General features: G+C 43.3%; 1 protein-coding gene across 4 annotated transcripts in view; it reads left to right on the forward strand.

Moving 5' to 3' along the window:
• fcsk (fucose kinase) overlaps positions 1 to 18,625 on the forward strand; it is a 336,758-nt gene that overhangs the window by 297,856 nt on the left and 20,277 nt on the right. For 3 of the 4 annotated variants that reach the window (XM_072279284.1, XM_072279282.1, XM_072279283.1), the window contains exons 17-20: positions 2,822 to 2,988; positions 4,472 to 4,699; positions 7,352 to 7,495; positions 10,232 to 10,351. In XM_072279284.1, coding sequence (XP_072135385.1) covers positions 2,822 to 2,988; positions 4,472 to 4,699; positions 7,352 to 7,495; positions 10,232 to 10,351 — 659 coding nt within the window. Of the gene's footprint in view, positions 1 to 2,821; positions 2,989 to 4,471; positions 4,700 to 7,351; positions 7,496 to 10,231; positions 10,352 to 14,700; positions 14,901 to 18,625 lie in introns of those variants that run through there. The other variant, XM_072279286.1, reaches the window with a different exon arrangement.

Here is an 18,625-nt window from a genome sequence, read left to right on the forward strand (position 1 = left end):
AGACAGAAATATTTATGCCTGGTTTATCGAAAACAACAGCCAGAGGTTAAGGAATGTTTTCATTTCACCCTTACAACATAAGATTATTGAGAGGCATAGATGAGTAGTCAGCCAGTATCTTTTCCGCAGGGTCGTATTGACTAACATTAGAGGGCATGCACTTAAGCTGAGAAGAGGAAATGTGTGGAGCAAGTTCTCTATTACACTGAGGGGTGTCTGCCTGGAATGTGCTGCCGGGGCAGTGCTGGAAGTGCGAAGAGAGAAGAAGATAGGCCCATGAACGTGAAAAGACAGATATCAACATTGCGTGGGCAGAATACATTATATTAGTTAGGCTAGTTTAATTGTTAGTTTATTTAGTTTGGCACAACATCATAGGTTAAGGAGCCTGTTCCTGTGCAGTACTGTCCTAAGATTCAGCTGTGAAAAAGGATCTCAGCAAGGCTTACTCCCCTGTAAAATCAAATAAACGTTGGAACAAGCTTACTGAAAATCTATTTCAACCTCCTTAGTAGGTAATTGAAGTGTTACCCTCAATTCACAGGATATCAGTCACAGAATTCCCTCATCTAAACAAATAAAACCTTTGCAGTGCTAATGACCCATCTCTTCATGTTTATTCAGCGTAGATTGGACTGTTAAGGGGGCAGGGAGTACTGATGAACGGTCTCAGTCTGAAATGCCAACTCTTTATTCCCCTCCATAGACGCTGCCTGACCTGCTGAATTCCAACAGTATTTTGTGTGTCTTGCTCTGGATTTCCAACATCTGCAGAATCTCTTGTGTTTTGGAACCTTTTGTCTCAGGGTCAATACAGTAAATCAGCCAGTATTTTTGCTCCTTTGCATATAACTGTGTGTGTGGGTGTTCCGGAGTATAAAGGTTACATTTTCATAGCACCTTTCACAATCCCACAATTTTAAAACACTTTACAAACAGTGAAGTACATTTTAAAGTCTGGTCAGTGGCAGTGTGGGACCTGAGGCAGCCAATTTCAAAACTTCTTCATGTTACACGCTTGGGCGATCATGGCTTTCCACATCAAACGATCCCACACAGTGTTAATGATATCTCGTACACTTAGATCTGTTAGTTCTTTCACAGCGTCCATATATTTTCTTCTTTGCCTTCCTCTTCTGTGTTTCCCAGGCATACGACCTTGAAATGTAAGGCATTCTATTTCTCCCTTTCTGATGACATGGCCCTGGAAATTTCAAAACAGCTTAGTGATATAATGCTTAGGTAGTTTGGTTTTATTTGTCTTCTTGATGGAGGAATAATTTTCAGCCAATAAATTTCTTATCAAAAGTTTGTCATAAGAACTTTCAAGTGTCTCCAACTGCAGCCCTGTAACAGGTGAGGTGTTTTTTGAAGCTATTGAATCCCAATGTTTTGAGATACAAAAGTTCTTTGGAAGTCAAGAATGAGGTATAAAACTTGTGGCTACAGCCATTTCATTAAGTGTTACAAGAGTAAAGAAGAACAAGAAGAAGCGTTGAGGGACCAAAGAAAAGACCAGACTAAAAAAGTAGTCTTAGTTGACTCATATCAGACTAGGGATAATAAAATTCCTGTGATAACAGTTAACCTGTAAAATAGCCAGTTTCAAGTGGCTTTTCACCTGCTTCTGAAGACTAATAAGTTCCTAGAAAATTACAGGAACAACTGGTCCATAATTACTGGAAAACTGACTGAAATTACATGTATATGGATGATTATATAAAAAAAATACAAGCAAGCATCGAAAAATTAAACTACAAGGAAAATTCAGGAAAAATAACAATCATATACCCCAACCCAACAAACTTTAACCACTGATTCAGAAATGAGAAAGCCACAAAGTAGGTATATGCGACGTTGACACCTACTGCATTTGAATAGTGTCCTGGCAGTTGGTGTCTGGAATCACACAAGTATAAATTCTTGGGGGAGACACTTCATGGGTGCCACTGTGCACAGAACTGTACCCAAGTGAAGTTCAGGGGCTGAGTAAAGGTTTAATCTGAGCTGAACTGAACCAGTGTGTGAGCAAATGTTGTAATGCTCCCATCTAAACTACCAGCAGCTTGTCAGCTACTCTAAGGAAAACATTATAGTTCATGTTCCAAGGTTATTTGTTATACTGTATGTACTTTGAAACGTACAGCAAAACGTGTCCTTTATAAAAAATGTGTCAAATGTGGGGCTATTGGGATTTTGAGACTTTTTTTAACCGTGCCCATGGTCTGCTCTTTATTAAATTATGGTATTGCTTTGCACTGTTGTAACTATATGTTATAATTATGTGTTTTTTTGTCAGTTTTAGTCTTGGTCTGTCCTGTGTTTCTGTGATATCATACTGGAGGAACATTGTATCATTTTTTAATGCATGCATTTCTAAATGACAACAAATGAGGACTGAGTGTCCTCATAATCTTAAAAAAAAATCAAATCAGCAAGGATTGTGCTGGACACCCCTGCAAGTGTCACCACAGTAGCGGCATCAACACAGCATATCCACAACTCACTAACCCTAACCATCTGCCTTTGAAATGTGGAAGACGACCCACACGGTCACAGGGAGAATGTACAAACTCCTTACAGACAGGGGCAAGAATTGCTGTAATGATGTTATGCTAACCACTATGCTACTGTGCCGTGGTGTGTAAGGAAACAAAAGATTATATTGCTTTATTGGTTTACAGTAACAAAACAGAAATGGATATTTAAAGTATTGTTCTAGAGAACTAAAATCTGGGGACCTCACAAACGTTCAATGCACCAGAGGATGTTGTGTCATGTTGATTTTTTTTCCCCTCTGTCTTTGGTATGCTTCATGTAGACCTGACCTGCTTGTGAGAGCTGCCCGTCACTACGAGGGGGCAGAGCAAATCCTGATCCGACAGGCTGTCATGACGGCCCGTCAGTTCATCTCAATGAGGGAGGCGGAACTTCCTCCCATGAATCACTGGCTGATTGCCGAATGCCCAGCTCGTATTGATTTTTCGGGTAAGTCCACAGGACCGGATGGTGTGAAGGAAATGGGCAGTGCTCAGCAGTGAAAGAGAAACAGTATTTCAGGCCTATTCAGATCCTATTCAGACACTTGGTCCTGAAATGTTCATTCTGTTTCTTTTCCACAAATGCTGCCTGACCTGCAGATTATAGCCAGCACCTTCAATTGGTTTGAGGATTCCAGCATCTGCAGGTTTTTAATCTCACTAAATTCTTCAGTTGTCAAGATGATAAAATAAATAAATTGAGTTGTGGTCCACATCATGGAAGAGTTGAGAAGCTGCAGCTGAGAGTAAGCCAGTGTTACATTGAGCCCTCTCTGCACTGTTTAAGGAGATTGCCTTAAGTCTGGCCACATTGTTGGATAATAATCAAGTGTTCATTTCAAATCACTCAGAGCATAGAATGGTACAGCACAGTACAGGCTCTTCACAATGCTGTACTGATCTTTTAATCTACCCCAGGATCAATCTAACTCTTCCCTTCCACATAACCATTCAGGTTTCTATCATACAGCAGTTTTCATAAATGCCCCTAATGTATCTGCCTCTACCACTACTCCTGACAGCACATTCCACACACCCACCACTCTCCTAAAGCACGACAGCACTGAACCAGGCCCTTTGGCCCATCTAGTTTGTGCTGAACTGTTATTCTGCCTCCTCCCATCAACCTACACATGGACCACAGCCCTCCATACTCCTTCCATCCATGTGATCATCCAGACTTCTCTTAAATGTTGAAAGCTAACTCACTCCACCACTTGTGCTGGCTGCTCATTCCACACTCTTGCCACTTACTGAGTGAAGAAGTTTCCCCTCATGTTCCCCTTAAATATTTCACTTAACACCCTTAATCCATGACCTCTAGTTCCAGTCTCACCCAACCTTAGTAAAGAAAGCCTGTTTGCATTTACCCTATCTATACCCCTCGCAGATTTGAATCCTATCAAATCTCCCCCTGTTCTCCTACTCTCAAGGGAAGAAAGCCATGACCCTTTTAACCTTTCCCTACTGCTCAGGCCCTCAACAACCTTTCTTGGCAGCATCCTTGTAAATACTCTCTGAACTCTTTCAATCTTATTGATATCTTTCCTGCAGGTGGGTGACCAGAACTGCACTCAGTACTGCAAATTAGGCCTCACCAAAGTCTTACTCAACTTCAACCAAATACCTCAGCGTCTGTACTCTATACTTTGATTTATGAAGGCCAATGTGCTAAAACCTGTCTTTATGACCCTGTCTATCTATAACACCACTTTCACGGCATTATGGATCTGTATACATAGTGGATATGTAAAATACCTACCTCTGACATATGCTCATACTTTCCACCAATCACCTTAAAATTGTACCTCTTGTATTAGCCATTTCTGTCCTGGGAGTAGCTTCCTAAAGTTTTTTATCATTTTTCTTAATCCTTTCCGAAAGCCACCCTCACAACGGCATGTGCAAATTCTGAAGCCTGTCTCCCGCAGGTGGCTGGAGTGACACACCACCCATCACGTACGAGCACGGGGGAATGGTGCTGGATGTTGCTGTACTAGTGGATGGGCAGAAGCCAATTGGAGCAAAGGTGTGCCGCACCCCCAAGCCAAGGCTGCGGCTGGTCATGAGCCGAGGGGACAGGGAGCAGGGGATGCCCTTGGAGATAACATGCCAGAGCCTGGACGATCTGAAGGACTACTGCCAACCCCATGCACCAGGTACCATGCTTTCCTTGCTGATGGTTATCCTGAATGTTGGCCTTTGGAGGTCCCAGGGGAAACCCCTGTTCTGTGCTCATTTGTCTAATTAGGGTAAAGCTTCAGTTAGATGGGAACTGCTGCAAGACCAACTTTTATTGCCGGTTATTAAACACTCTTGCAAAGGTGGTGGGGAGCTGCCTGCTCCAACCTTTCTGCCGTCTCTCTGTTGGGGTGACTGCCACAGTGTTGCCCAGGAGGGGACTTCCAAGCTGTGTCCCACCAACAAAGAAGGATAGGTGATATATTTCCAAGCCAAGCCAGTGTAAATCTTACGGAGAGTTGGCGGAGGAACCTAAAGAGTGTGGTGCTCCACTTCATCTTCTGCCCCTGTCCTTGGGTTTGTGTCCCAGATTCTGAAATGCTTTTTGATCTGCAATGGGACATCCTGAGGCCATGGTGTACTGGTGGTAGATCAGCCTTGATGGCCAAGCAAAGACTAAATCAGAAATACATAACTTCAATCCCCACTACAGTCACCTGTACTGATGCTCCTTTGTAACACTGAGGGAATTCTGCACCATCAGAAATGCACTGGACATTAAACAGAGCCCCTGTCAGCTGTTCCAGTCAAACAAAATATCCCAAGAAGGGGAGTTCAAGCCATGGGGTTCTGTCATCGGCTAGTTAGAAGATCGATAGCCAAAACTGAAGAGTGGAAGCCCAGGGACTGGGGCCCTGTTCTGGAGTTGGAGAACTGTCCTCGTGTTTAGGTGGGTGGGTGGTTGGGAGAAGGGAAGGGGACTTATTTTGTTGCTTGTTGTGTTTTTTTTTGTGCTGTTCTACCAAGTATTGTGGGAATGCTATTTTGGTGCCAGAATGTATGGTGACATTTGTGGGCTGCCCCCAGCACATCCTTAGGTGTGTTAGTTATTAATGCAAACAACACATTTTGCTGTTTGTTTTGATTTTCATGTGATATATAAATCTGAATCTGAAACTAAATCTGACCTATTGTTTTGACCAACATATACTTTGAATTCAACATTATGTACAAAAACATAGCTTATTCTCCTATTATAACATTGTTGTTTGTGCACAAATTGGCTGCTGAGTTTCCCATCTTAATACAACTACCCTTTTCACGTGAAATTAGAAAAAAAAAGATTTCCCTGGGATGTTCTGGAAGTTACTGTATTGGTTCATTATTGTCACATGTACTGACGTACAGTGTAAAACTTTGTTTTGTAGGTCATCCATACAAATCACGGCATCAAGATAGTACAAGGAAAAAGCATTATGCAATGTAGAATATAGTGTTACTGCGTACATGCCTGGCTCAGACGCTGTATGTCATCTATATACCCAGACCTTTACAAACTGTCGTCATGGGTTTGTTAACTTACATTGGTTGTTAAACGGTATCCCAGTTTCTAATTCTCAACTCTCTTTTCAAATCACTTGATAGCCTTACCATCCTTCATCCTCCAGCCCTACGTTCGATTGGAGTGTAGAATTGTTATTTTTCTTGTAGTTTCATTTTCCTATGCTCACTCGTATTTTTATATAATCACATGTAATTGTTCAGTAAATATGGTACAGTTGCTTTTGTATTTTTCTAGAAACTTAGTGTTCTGTAGCAGGTGCCACACTACTTGAATCTGGCTATTTTATAAGTAACTTGTTATCACTGGAATGTTGTTATCTCTAGTCTGATATGAGACAACCACAACTACTGCTTCTCTTTTTCCTATTGTTGTTCTCTTGGCTCCTCTTTATTTGTTCATTATTCATTCTTGTAACATTTAATAAAATTGCAAAGCAATAAGTCTTACGCCTCATTCTTGACTTCCAAAGAACCTTTGGATTGCAAAAACATCAGGATCCAACACTGACAATCCCATGGGGTAGCTATGCTCCTCCACTTTCACACCCAAGCAATTTATCAGCTATTGGTGTCCACGTCTTAGACAGCTGAGCTATGGAAGGCATCCCTAACCTGTGAAGGCATTGGCACTAATATCTCCTAAAGTGCCCCATTGTTAAATCTTACCTGGATACAGTAATGGGCCTTGGAATATTTTGCTGTATTAAAGACTCTATGTAAATACAACCTGTTGATGATGTGAAAATAATTAATTAATGAAGCTCTATCAGTTTGTCCACAACAGGCATTGATATGAAGAGAAGTACTGAATATTCAGAGGGAATCATAACAGGTCCTTACCTTTAGACTTGAAGTTGATGCCACAATCTCTAAAATGAAACAACTCTGCTAGTAAATTAGCTGTTGTGGAATTTATATTGGAAATGAACAACTGAACATAGAACAGGCCATTTGATGCCAGTTTCAACTAATCCCATCTACCTGCACGTGCCCATATCCCTCCAGTCCTTGCCTGTTCATGTGTCTGTCCAAATGCCTCTTGCTGCCAATTCTGCCTCTACCACCTCCCCTAGCAGCACATTCCAGCACCTGCTTCTCTCTGTTTAAAAATAAACCTGCCTTAGGTTTCTGCTTTCTGCTTTCAGCTTTCTCCCTCACCTTAAAGCTAGGTGCCCTAGCATCTGACATTACCACTGTGGGAAACATTCTCTGACTACCTACGCCACGGATCATTTTAGATATTGGAGTTACTGTGTGTTTTTTAATAAATATACCATTATTGACAGGAGCTTTGTTGAAGGCAGCCTTCATCTGCACAGAAATCATCCAGTACCCCTCCCAGGTGTCTCTGCAGGATCAGCTGATGACAGGGTTTGGCGGAGGCTTTGAGCTTCATACTTGGTCCAGCCTGCCGCATGGATCTGGCATGGGTGAGTAACCACAGACCAGCCTGGGGACAAGCAGCTATTGCTGGCGCCAAAAATAAATTTGGCTTCCTTCTCTCTTAGAAATCCATTTTTTCCTTCCCTTCCCTTAATCCTACTAATCTGCAGTGGCTCCAGCACACTTTTAATTCTAATGCTCCAACACTTGGATACTGAATAAATTAAAACATAATTTAAGGGAAAATACTTCCATTTGATAAGCCTGTAAGAAAAGATAGTTGCCTATCACTTTACCAAGGCAGCTGGACTTGCTGTGTTGTCTAGAAGATGTTACACCACTTATCCGAGAGGCTTCTTCAGTTTATAACTACCACCATGGATCAGAACTGAAGAAGCCTCTCAGATGAGTGGCGAAATGTCTTCTCGACAGCACAGCAAGTCCAGTTGCCTTGATTCACTACTGCTCGATATACAATGACCTGGATGACTAAGAACCTTCATAGACCTATCGCTTTATTTTTTTTCAATATATCCTGTATTATAATCAAGATTCACTGCTCTTCTCTCATTCTTCAAAATATCTCATCCCGTATCTTCTTTACCTCATTGTTATATTGAGCTTTTAAAACTCAAGTCTAACTACAGCTGCTCTTCCTTCCTGATTTCTCGCTTTCTATTCAACTCTATTATCTCAGTATGTGCCTGTGACTCTTCAGCTCGATTAAAGTATTCGAACCTTATAAACCCACATGTGAGGAGGAGCCTTTGTTGAGGTTTGTACTCAGTGGCTGTTTATTAGGTACCTCCTTCTCATCATCTGCTGCTTTAGCCCATCCACTTCAGGGCTCGACGTGTTGTGCATTCAGAGATGCTCTTCTGCACACCACTGTTGTAACATGTGGTTATTTGAGTTACTGTCAGCTTGAACCTCTTAACCTATTTTTCTCTGATCTCTCTCTCATTAACAAGGCATTTTCACCTATGGAACTGCCACTCATCGAATGTTTTTTTCCTCACTATTCTCTGTAAACTCTGGAGACTGTTGTATGTGAAAATTCCAGAAGTTCAGCAGTTTCTGAGATACTCAAACCACTCCATCAGGCACCAACAAAAACAATCTATGTCACTTATACAGTATCATATTTCTTGACAATTTTGATGTTTGGTCAGAACAACAACTGAACCTCTTAACCATATCTGCATGCTTTTATGCTTTCAGTTGCTGTTATATGATGTGCTGATTAGATATTTGCATCAACAAGAATGTTTATAGGTGTACTTAATAAAGTGGCCACTAAGTGTATGTTTTTTTGACTGTACTGTCTCAAACTCAGACAACTATGTTTTATAGCCCTGGCCAAGGTCACTGTACCACACACTGAATGTAAATTACATCTTGTCATTTGATTACAAATAATCCTTGTCATCCAATAGTAAGGGGCACAGACCCCACAAAACACCTCTTTAAATAATCACAAATATCTTAAAAGTATAAACAGCAATCAGCTCTAGAGTGACAAGATACCAGCATGTGAGTAAAGGGCTCTCTGTAATAGAACAGTAACTTTGATGTTTCAGAGCAGACAGCCACTAACACTAGAGGCCTGGAAGTGATCACAGTGACTCTCTACTGAAAGCATTTAATATGTTTGGTCAGGTATTAATAAGCAACAAAATATAAAACCTTTTTATACCTATGTGCATTCTTGCTCTTTTGGAAATGTTTGCAGTCGTCTGCTGCTGAAGCCCATCCACTTCAAGGTTCAATGTTCTGTGCATTCAGAGATGCTCTTCTGCACACCACTGTTGTAACGCCTGTTATATCACCTTCCTGTCAGCTTGAACTAGTGCCCATTCTCATTAACAAAACATTTTTGCCCATAGAATTGCTGCTCACAGGATGTTTTTTCACACCCCATTCCCTATAAACTCTCCAGACTGTTGTGCACAAAAATCTCAGCAGATCAGCAGGTTATGAGATATTCAACCACCAGTCAACTGAAGTCAATTTGTATCAAGTGTATTTCATAAATCTTCCTGTGTGGCTCCAAGCCTCTGGTAAAAATTGGAGGATACATTCAAGTATCTGTGGGAAGCAAACCAGCAGCAATGTGAACTGAGCGAAGCGTAGAAATGGGAGCAGCACATGGCCATTCACACCCTTTGTGGTCATCTCAGAACCACCTTCCCCATACTCCCTTAACCTATAACCTCCCTTAATCTGTACTGACTGAGATCCTGGGACAAAACCTCCGCAGCATCCTGGGTCGAGAATTCCAAAGATTCTCATCTGTCCTGACTGTCAAGCCCATTATCCTGAGAACATGACTCCAGTCAAAGATAGACCAACTCATATCTCCCCAACCAAGTCCCATAGCTTTTTGAATGTTTCACTGAGATCATTTCTGATTCTTCTAAACCACACTACCTGTGTATATACTGTATATACTAATCCCATTTTATTCTCCTTATATTCAGCTGTACACAGGGGTGGGTTGGGGGTCAATTTACAGCTGTCCCACCAACCTGCATGTATTTGGGATTTGCAGAGTTACCTTCAAGCTCCCGGAGGAAGCACAAAGCAGTAATGAGGAAAGCGTGCAAAGTCCACTCGAACAGTGCCCAAGTTTAGGGTTGAGCCCAGGTCCTGGATTTGCGAGGTGGCAGCTCACTAGCTGTGCCACTGCGCTACTCTCCTTATTTGACAAACAATTAGTAGTGGTGATACAATGAAGGGTTCATTGCAGTAATTGTCAGATTGTTCCCTCTTTGTTTTCCTAGGTACAAGTAGCATCCTGGCAGGTGCCGTCGTGGCAGCCCTGATCTCAGCTGCTGGGAAGTCCTGTGATACTGCCTCCATGATCCATATTGTTCTTCATCTGGAGCAGATCCTGACCACAGGTAATCAGCGCGACCATCCCAGACATCTAGGCTTTGTGATTATCAGGGGACTTGATCCAGGCAACTCCTTTAAAGTGGCCAATTCTACGATAGACAAATTATTCATTGCAACACAAACAAAATACTGGAGGAACTCAGCAGCTCAGAAACATACAAAACCTACAACACAATACAGGCTGTGCCCACAAAGCTGTGCCGAATATGCCCTTACCTGAGAAATTACCTAGGATTACCCAGAGCCCTCTATTTTTCTAAGGTCCATGTACATATCCAGGAGTCTGTTAAAGGACCCTATCGTATCCGCCTCCACCATCGTCAGTGGCAGCCCATTCCACGCTCTCACCACTCTCTGCGTAAAAAAACTTACCCCAATATCTCCTCTGTACCTACCTCCAAGCACCTTAAAAATGTGCCCACTCATGCAAGCCATTTCAGCCCTGGGAAAAAAACCTCTGACTATCCACATGATCAATGCCTCTCAACATCTTATACACCTCTATCAGGTCACCTCTCATCCTCTGCTGCTCCAAGGAAAAAAGGCCGAGTTCATTCAACCTATTCTCATAAGGCATGTTCCCCAATCCAGGCAACATCCTTGTAAATCTCCTCTGCTCCCTTTTTATAGTTTCCACATCCTTCTTGTAGTGAGGCAACTAGAACTGAGCACAGTACTCCAAGTGGGGTCTGACCAGGGTCGTATATAGCTGCAACATTACCTCTCCAATTCCACGATTGATGAAGGCCAATACACCATATGCTTTCTTAACCACAGAGTCAACCTGCGCAGCTGCTTTGAGTGTCCTATGGACTTGGACCCCAAGATCCCTCTGATCCTCCACACGGCCAGGAGTCTTACCATTAATGCTATATTCTGTCATCATATTTGACCTACCGAAATGAACCACCTCACACTTATCTGGGTTGAACTCCATCTGCCACTTCTCAGCCCATTTTTGCATCTTATCAATGTCTTGCTGTAACCTCTGACAGTCCTCCACACTATCCACAATACCTCCAACCTTTGTGTCTTCAGCAAACTTACTAACCCATCCCTCCACTTCTTAATCCAGGCCAATTTATAAAAATCATGAACAGTAGGGGTCCCAGAACAGATCCCTGAGGCACACCACTAGTCACCGACCTCCACACAGAATATGACCCGTCTATAACTACTCTTTGCCTTCTGTGAGCAAGCCATTTCTGGATCCACAAAGAAATTTCCTCTTGGATCCCATGCCTCCTTACTTTCTCAATAAGCCTTGCATGGGGTACCTTGTCAAATGCCTTGCTGAAATCCATATACACTACATCTACTGCTCTACCATCATCAATGTGTTTAGTCACATCCTCAAAAAATTAGATCAGGCTCATAAGGCATGACCTGCCTTTGACAAAGCCATGCTGACTATTCCTAATCATATTATGCCTCTCCTAAATCCTGCCTCTCAGGACTTTCTCCATCAATTTACCAACCACTGAAGTAAGACTCACTGGTCTATAATTTCCTGGGTTATCTCTACTCTCTTTCTTGAATAATGGAACAACATCACAATCCTCCAATCCTTCAGAACCTCTCCCGTCCCTATTGATGATGCAAAGATCATCGCCAGAGGCTCAGCAATCTCCTCCCTTGCCTCCCACAGTAGCCTGGGTATATTTCGTCCGGTCCTGGTGACTTACCCAACTTGATGCTTTCCAAAAGCACCAGCACATCCTCTTTCTTAATATCTACATGCTCAAGCTTTTCAGTCTGCTGTAAGTCATCCCTACAATTGCCAAGATCCTTCCATAGTGAATATTGAAGCAAAGTACTCATTAAGTACCTCTGCTATCTCCTCTGGTTCCATACACACATTTCCACTGTTGCACTTGATTGGTCCTATTCTCTCATGCCTTATCCTCTTGCTCAGCGGTCCCCAACCACTGGGCCACAGAGCATGCGCTACCGAGCCGCGAGGGAACGATATGATTTGGCGATATGAGTCAGCTGCACCTTTCCTCATTCCCAGTCACGCACTGTTGAGCTTGAACGCACGTGAGGTCATTACCTGCGTGTCATCCGTGTCAGCGCGGGAAGGAGATCAACCCCTTGAGCTTGCAAATGACGGTGGGCTGAAAAGTATGTTTGACATAACATCTCTGCCGGCATTCTGGATCAAAGTCAAGGATGAATATCCTGAGACAGCCACGAAAGCACTGAAAATGTTGCTTCCATTTCCAACATATCTCTGCGATGAATGTAACAAAAACTAAATTGTGGATTAGACTGGACATAAGGAACCCCGTTCGAGTATCGCTGTCTCCCATCACTCCTCGATGGCACCGTCTTGTTGCAGGAAAACAAGCCCAGGGCTCCCACTGATTCAGTGATATTGGTGCGTTGCAATGATTTTATAAGTTCATACGGGGAAAATATGCGCTGTGTTTAATATCCAAACATTACTTAAAATGTTATGATGCTATTGACTTATATAACCATATAACAATTACAGCACAGAAATAGGCCATCTCTGCCCTTCTAGTCCGTGCCGAACGCTACTCTCACCTCGTCCCACCGACCTGCACTCAGCCCATAACCCTCCATTTACTTTCCTGTCCATATACCTATTCAATTTTTCTTTAAATGATAATATCGAGCCTGCTTCTGACACTTCTACTGGAAGTTCGTTCGACATTTAGCTCCCCTGTCCTCCCCTGATAATTGACTTATCGCTATATTCATGCGAAGAAAATGCGCTGTGTGTTTAATATTGAATTCGTTAGATAAGGCCTTTTAGAAACGAAATTGAGTGTATTAGCCACTTATCACCGATATTCCGGTCGTGATTAACACCCCCCTCTGAACAGAATCGCCAAACACGATTTGTGGAAAAATAATCAGAAGGAGTATGCATGCGCACTGGTGCCCGCGCAAGGCTTCATGGTCATTGTAGTCTTTCTCTGGGTAAACGCAACGTGTTTGACTGCTACTCTTGTCCGTTGGCAACCATCCCGCCCCCCCACCCCCCCACCCCGGTCGGCCGGTCAGCCGCTCCGCAAGAATATTGTCAACATGAAACCGGTCCGCACTGCAAAAAAGGTTGGGGACCCCTGCTCTTGCTCTTCACGTACCTGTAGAATGCCTTGGGGTTTTCCTTAATCCTGTCTGCCAAGGCCTTCTCATGGCCCCTTCTGGCTCTCCTAATTTCTTCCTTGAGCTCCTTCCTGCTAGCCTTATAATCTTCTAGTTCTCTATCATTACCTAGCTTTTTGAACCTTTTGTAAGCTTTTCTTCTTCATTAGATTTACAACAGCCTTTTGTACACCACGGTTCCTGTACCCTACCATCCTTTCCCTGTCTTATTGGAATGTACCTATGCAGAACTCCACACAAATATCCTCTGAACCTTTTCCCCATTTCTTCCGTACATTTCCCTCAGAACATCTGTTTCCAATTTATGCTTCCAAGTTCCTGCCTGATAGCCTCATATTTCCCCTTACTCCAATTAAACGCTTTCCTAACTTGGCTGTTCCTATCCCTCTCCAATGCTATGGTAAAGGAGATAGTGTTGTGATCACTATCTCCAAAATGCTCTCCCACTGAGAGATTTTTTTTTAGTAATTTTTTATATATTTCTACAATAGAGCTACAGAAAAAAAAACCCATCAACAAAATGGAGATTTATACAGTGCAAAACAAACAAGTCCAATATATAATTCATAACAATAAAAATAGCACCCAAAATAAAATCATGTAAGATTAGTATCCACCCCAACCTCCCACTAAAAAAAACCCAGGAGAACCATTACTGTGTATAAAAGAAAAAAAAATTAATCGGTGCATTCAACCCCACAGAGCTGTAAATATATATAAGAAAAAAGAAAGTATGATGCCGACTAGCAAGGCTATAATGTAATTCACAACAAAAAACCATAAAACTTACAGGGAAAAAAAAAGCTGAAAGTAAGGGATTGTAGCATACAAAAAAAAAGGATAAATTTAACCTTAAGAGGAGTTACGAAAATATTCAAGAAAAGGTCCCCACACCTTATGAAACTTTATGTCCAAATTAAGAAGTGAATAATGAACCTTTTCAAGGTCTAAACAGGACATATCACTAAGCCACTGAGCGTGAGTGGGTGGGGCAGCATCTTTTCACCTCAGAAGAACTAACCGTCTAGCCAAGAGATAAAAGAGACAAAAGATAATGTTTGACATTTAGTCGGACTCAAGTGCATATCTACTTCATCCAAGCTGCCAAAAAGAGCAACCAGACGGTTAGGTTCTAAATGGCAGTTAAGAATATGAGATAGGGTTGAAAAACAACACTGAGATCTGACACCTGACCATGTTCATTTCCCAATACCAGATCAAGCTGGTGGGCCGGCTGGTGGCGCAATGGCATCAGCGCCGGACTCCGGAGCGAAGGCTGCCGAGTTCGTTTAAACGCAAACAACAGGAATTCTGCAGATTATGGAAATTCAAGCAACACACATCAAAGTTGCTGGTGAACGCAGCAGGCCAGGCAGCATCTGTAGGAAGAGGTGCAGACAACGTTTCAGGCCGAGACCCTTCGTCAGGACTAACTGAAGGAAGAGTGAGTAAGGGATTTGAAAGTGGGAGGGGGAGGGGGAGGGGGAGATCCAAAATGATAGGAGAAGACAGGAGGGGGAGGGATGGAGCCAAGAGCTGGACAGGTGATAGGCAAAAGGGGATACGAGAGGATCATGGGACAGGAGGTCCGGGAAGAAAGACAAGGAGGGAGGGGGAACCCAGAGGATGGGCAAGAGGTATATTCAGAGGGACAGAGGGAGAAAAAGGAGAGTGAGAGAAAGAATGTGTGCATAAAAATAAGTAACAGATGGGGTACGAGGGGGAGGTGGGGCCTTAGCGGAAGTTAGAGAAGTCGAGGTTCATGCCATCCGGTTGGAGGCTACCCAGACGGAATATAAGGTGTTGTTCCTCCAACCTGAGTGTGGCTTCATCTTTACAGTAGAGGAGGCCGTGGATAGACATGTCAGAATGGGAATGGGATGTGGAATTAAAATGTGTGGCCACTGGGAGATCCTGCTTTCTCTGGCGGACAGAGCGTAGATGTTCAGCAAAGCGGTCTCCCAGTCTGCGTCGGGTCTCGCCAATATATAAAAGGCCACATCGGGAGCACCAGACGCAGTATATCACCCCAGTCAACTCACAGGTGAAGTGTTGCCTCACCTGGAAGGATTGTTTGGTGCCCTGAATGGTGGTAAGGGAGGAAGTGTAAGGGCATGTGTAGCACTTGTTCCGCTTACAAGGATAAGTGCCAGGAGGGAGATCAGTGGGGAGGGATTGGGGGGACGAATGGACAAGGGAGTCACGTAGGGAGCAATCCCTGTGGAAAGCAGAGGTGGAGGGAGGGAAAGATGTGCTTAGTGGTGCCACACTCAGGTTGGAGGAACAACACCTTATATTCCGTCTGGGTAGCCTCCAACCCGTTGGCATGAACATCGACTTCTCTAACTTCCGCTAAGGCCCCACCTCCCCCTCGTACCCCATCTGTTACTCATTTTTATGCACACATTCTTTCTCTCACTCTCCTTTTTCTCCCTCTGTCCCTCTGAATATACCTCTTGCCCATCCTCTGGGTTCCCCCTCCCCCTCCATCTTTCTTCCCGGACCTCCTGTCCCATGATCCTCTCGTATACCCTTTTGCCTATCACCTGTCCAGCTCTTGGCTCCATCCCTCCCCCTCCTGTCTTCTCCTATCATTTTGGATCTCCCCCTCCCCCTCCCCCTCCAACTTTCAAATCCCTTACTCACTCTTCCTTCAGTTAGTCCTGACGAAGGGTCTCGGCCTGAAACGTCGACTGCACCTCTTCCTACAGATGCTGCCTGGCCTGCTGCGTTCACCAGCAACTTTGATGTGTGCTGCCGAGTTCGTATCCACCCCCGAGCACACTTTCCATCCGTGCTGGGTTGAGCGTCGAGCTAGCCACTCGACCTCATTAAAAAAAAGGGTCGAGTCAGGAACGTTCATATCGTGACCCGGTTAATCCGAAAGGAGAGCAATTCGGACACCACGCGCCAGACAAGAATGGCTGACTGTCTGGTGCCACACACTAAAAAAAAACAGTTCAAGTACAGCCTCTCCTCTTGTAGGCTTATCTACATATTGTGTCAAGAAATCTCCTTGAACACACCTAATAACTCCACCTGTTACGTGACCACAGTTTCATTTACTGTGAGTGTCACTTTGAAATGCCTGTATGAGGCGGGACTATGACGTCAGTATAACAAGCTGCGACGGACCGCTAAAGAGAGAGAGAGAGAGAGGGGTCAGAAATTCAGCTCGCTACAATATGGGTAAAGTCTGATACTTTTCCATGCCCAAAAGACTGGGTTGAGGAATGGCACACAGTGCACATTAGATGTGTGATTGTCACTTTGTATAATCCTTACGGGGATTTTTGTTGGAGTATCCTGTGGAAACCACTTTCATTAACCCTTACCTGGATTGGGGTGTGCTATGTGGTAACGGGATATTCTGTGACTGTCACCTTGTGATGTTTCTATGTGGATTTCGGAACGACTTGACGAATAAGATCTTCGGTGACTGTTACTTCGTTTTCCTACCGTGGAACTTGTGGAATTCTTCGTAATCGCCTTCTCTCTGTATTTTAACGTGGATTTACAAATCTCTCCCCTCACTTATTTCGTGGACTACTGGACCTTTCTACTTTGCCATCTTAAGACTTTAAGAACTGTTCCTAAGCTTGACAGTTTGAGAGAGAGACACACACACACACACACACACACACACACACACACACACACACACATAACACTGTTAACTTCTGTTTATTTCATTTAACTTTTTATATTTTTGAGTAGGTACTAATAAAGATAGTGGTTTTAACATTAAAACCTGACTCAATTTGTGATCTATTGCTGTTGGTACGTAACACACCCTATCTAAACCCCTCACTCTAGGGAGATGCCAATCGATATTTGGGAAATTAAAACCTCCCACCATGACAACCCTGTTATTATTACACCTTTCCAGAATCTGTCTTCGTATCATCCGCAAACTTTGCCACAAAGCCATCAATTCCATTATCCAAATCATTGACAAACAATGTGAAAAGTAGCAGTCCCAATACTGACCCCTGAGGAACACCACTAGTCACTGGCAGCCAACCAGAAAAGGCCCCCTTTATTCCCACTCACTGCCTCCTGCCTGTTAGCCATTCCTCTATCCATGCCAGTATCTTTCCTGTAATACCATGGGATTTTATCTTGTTAAGCATCTATTATCTCTTCCGCAACCTCTCTCAGGACTCTGGGATGTAGTCCACCTGTCCAGGTGACTTATCCTGGACCAGATGGACTACATCTCACATTAAGACCTTTCGGTTTGCTTGCACTTTTTCCTTTGTAGTAGCATTGGCACTAACTCCTGCTCCCTGACACTCGGGGACCTTTGACCCACTGCTAGTGTCTTCCACATTGAAGACTGATGCAAAGTATTCATTAAGTTCATCTGCCATTTCTTTGTTCCCATTACTAGCTCACCAGCATCATTTTCCAGTGATCCAATATCAATTCTCACTTTCCTTTTACTCTTTATATAACTGAAAAAAGTTTTAGTAACCTGTTTTATATTAATGGCTAGTTTGCCCTCATATTTCATATTTGCCTTCTTATAGATTTTTTAGTTGTCTTTTGTTGGATTTTAAAAGTTTTCCAATCATCCAACTTCCCACTCACTTTTGCTACCTTAAATGCCATTTCCTTGGCTTTTATGCAGTCTTTAACTTCCCTTGTCAGCCACAGTTGCCTACCCCTGCCATTTGAGAACTTCTGTGGGACATATCTATCCTGCGCCTTGTGAGCTGTTCCCAGAAATTTCAGCTATCTCTGCTCTGCCATCATTCCTGTCAGTATCCTCTTCCAACCTACCTGGGCAAGCTCCAGGTATCTCGAGATCTGACCTATAGGGCAGGGGTTCCCAGTCTGGGGTTCACAGACCCCTTGCTTCATGGAACACACTCAAGATGCTGGAGGAACTCAGCAGGCCTGGCAACATAAGACCATAAGATATAGGAGCAGAACTAGGCCAATAGGTTCATCGAGTCTGCTGTTCCATTTCATCATGGAGCCCCAATCTCCTAACTTTTCTCCGTATCCCTTTGTGCCCTGATCGATCAAGAATCTATCAAGCTCTGCTTAAGTATACCCAATGACTTGGCTTCCACAGCTGCCCATGGCAATGAATTCCACAGATTCACCACACTCTGGCTAAATAAATTCCTCCT

This window comes from Mobula birostris, chromosome 15, assembly GCF_030028105.1.
Source record: "Mobula birostris isolate sMobBir1 chromosome 15, sMobBir1.hap1, whole genome shotgun sequence".
Lineage (NCBI taxonomy): Eukaryota > Metazoa > Chordata > Chondrichthyes > Myliobatiformes > Myliobatidae > Mobula > Mobula birostris.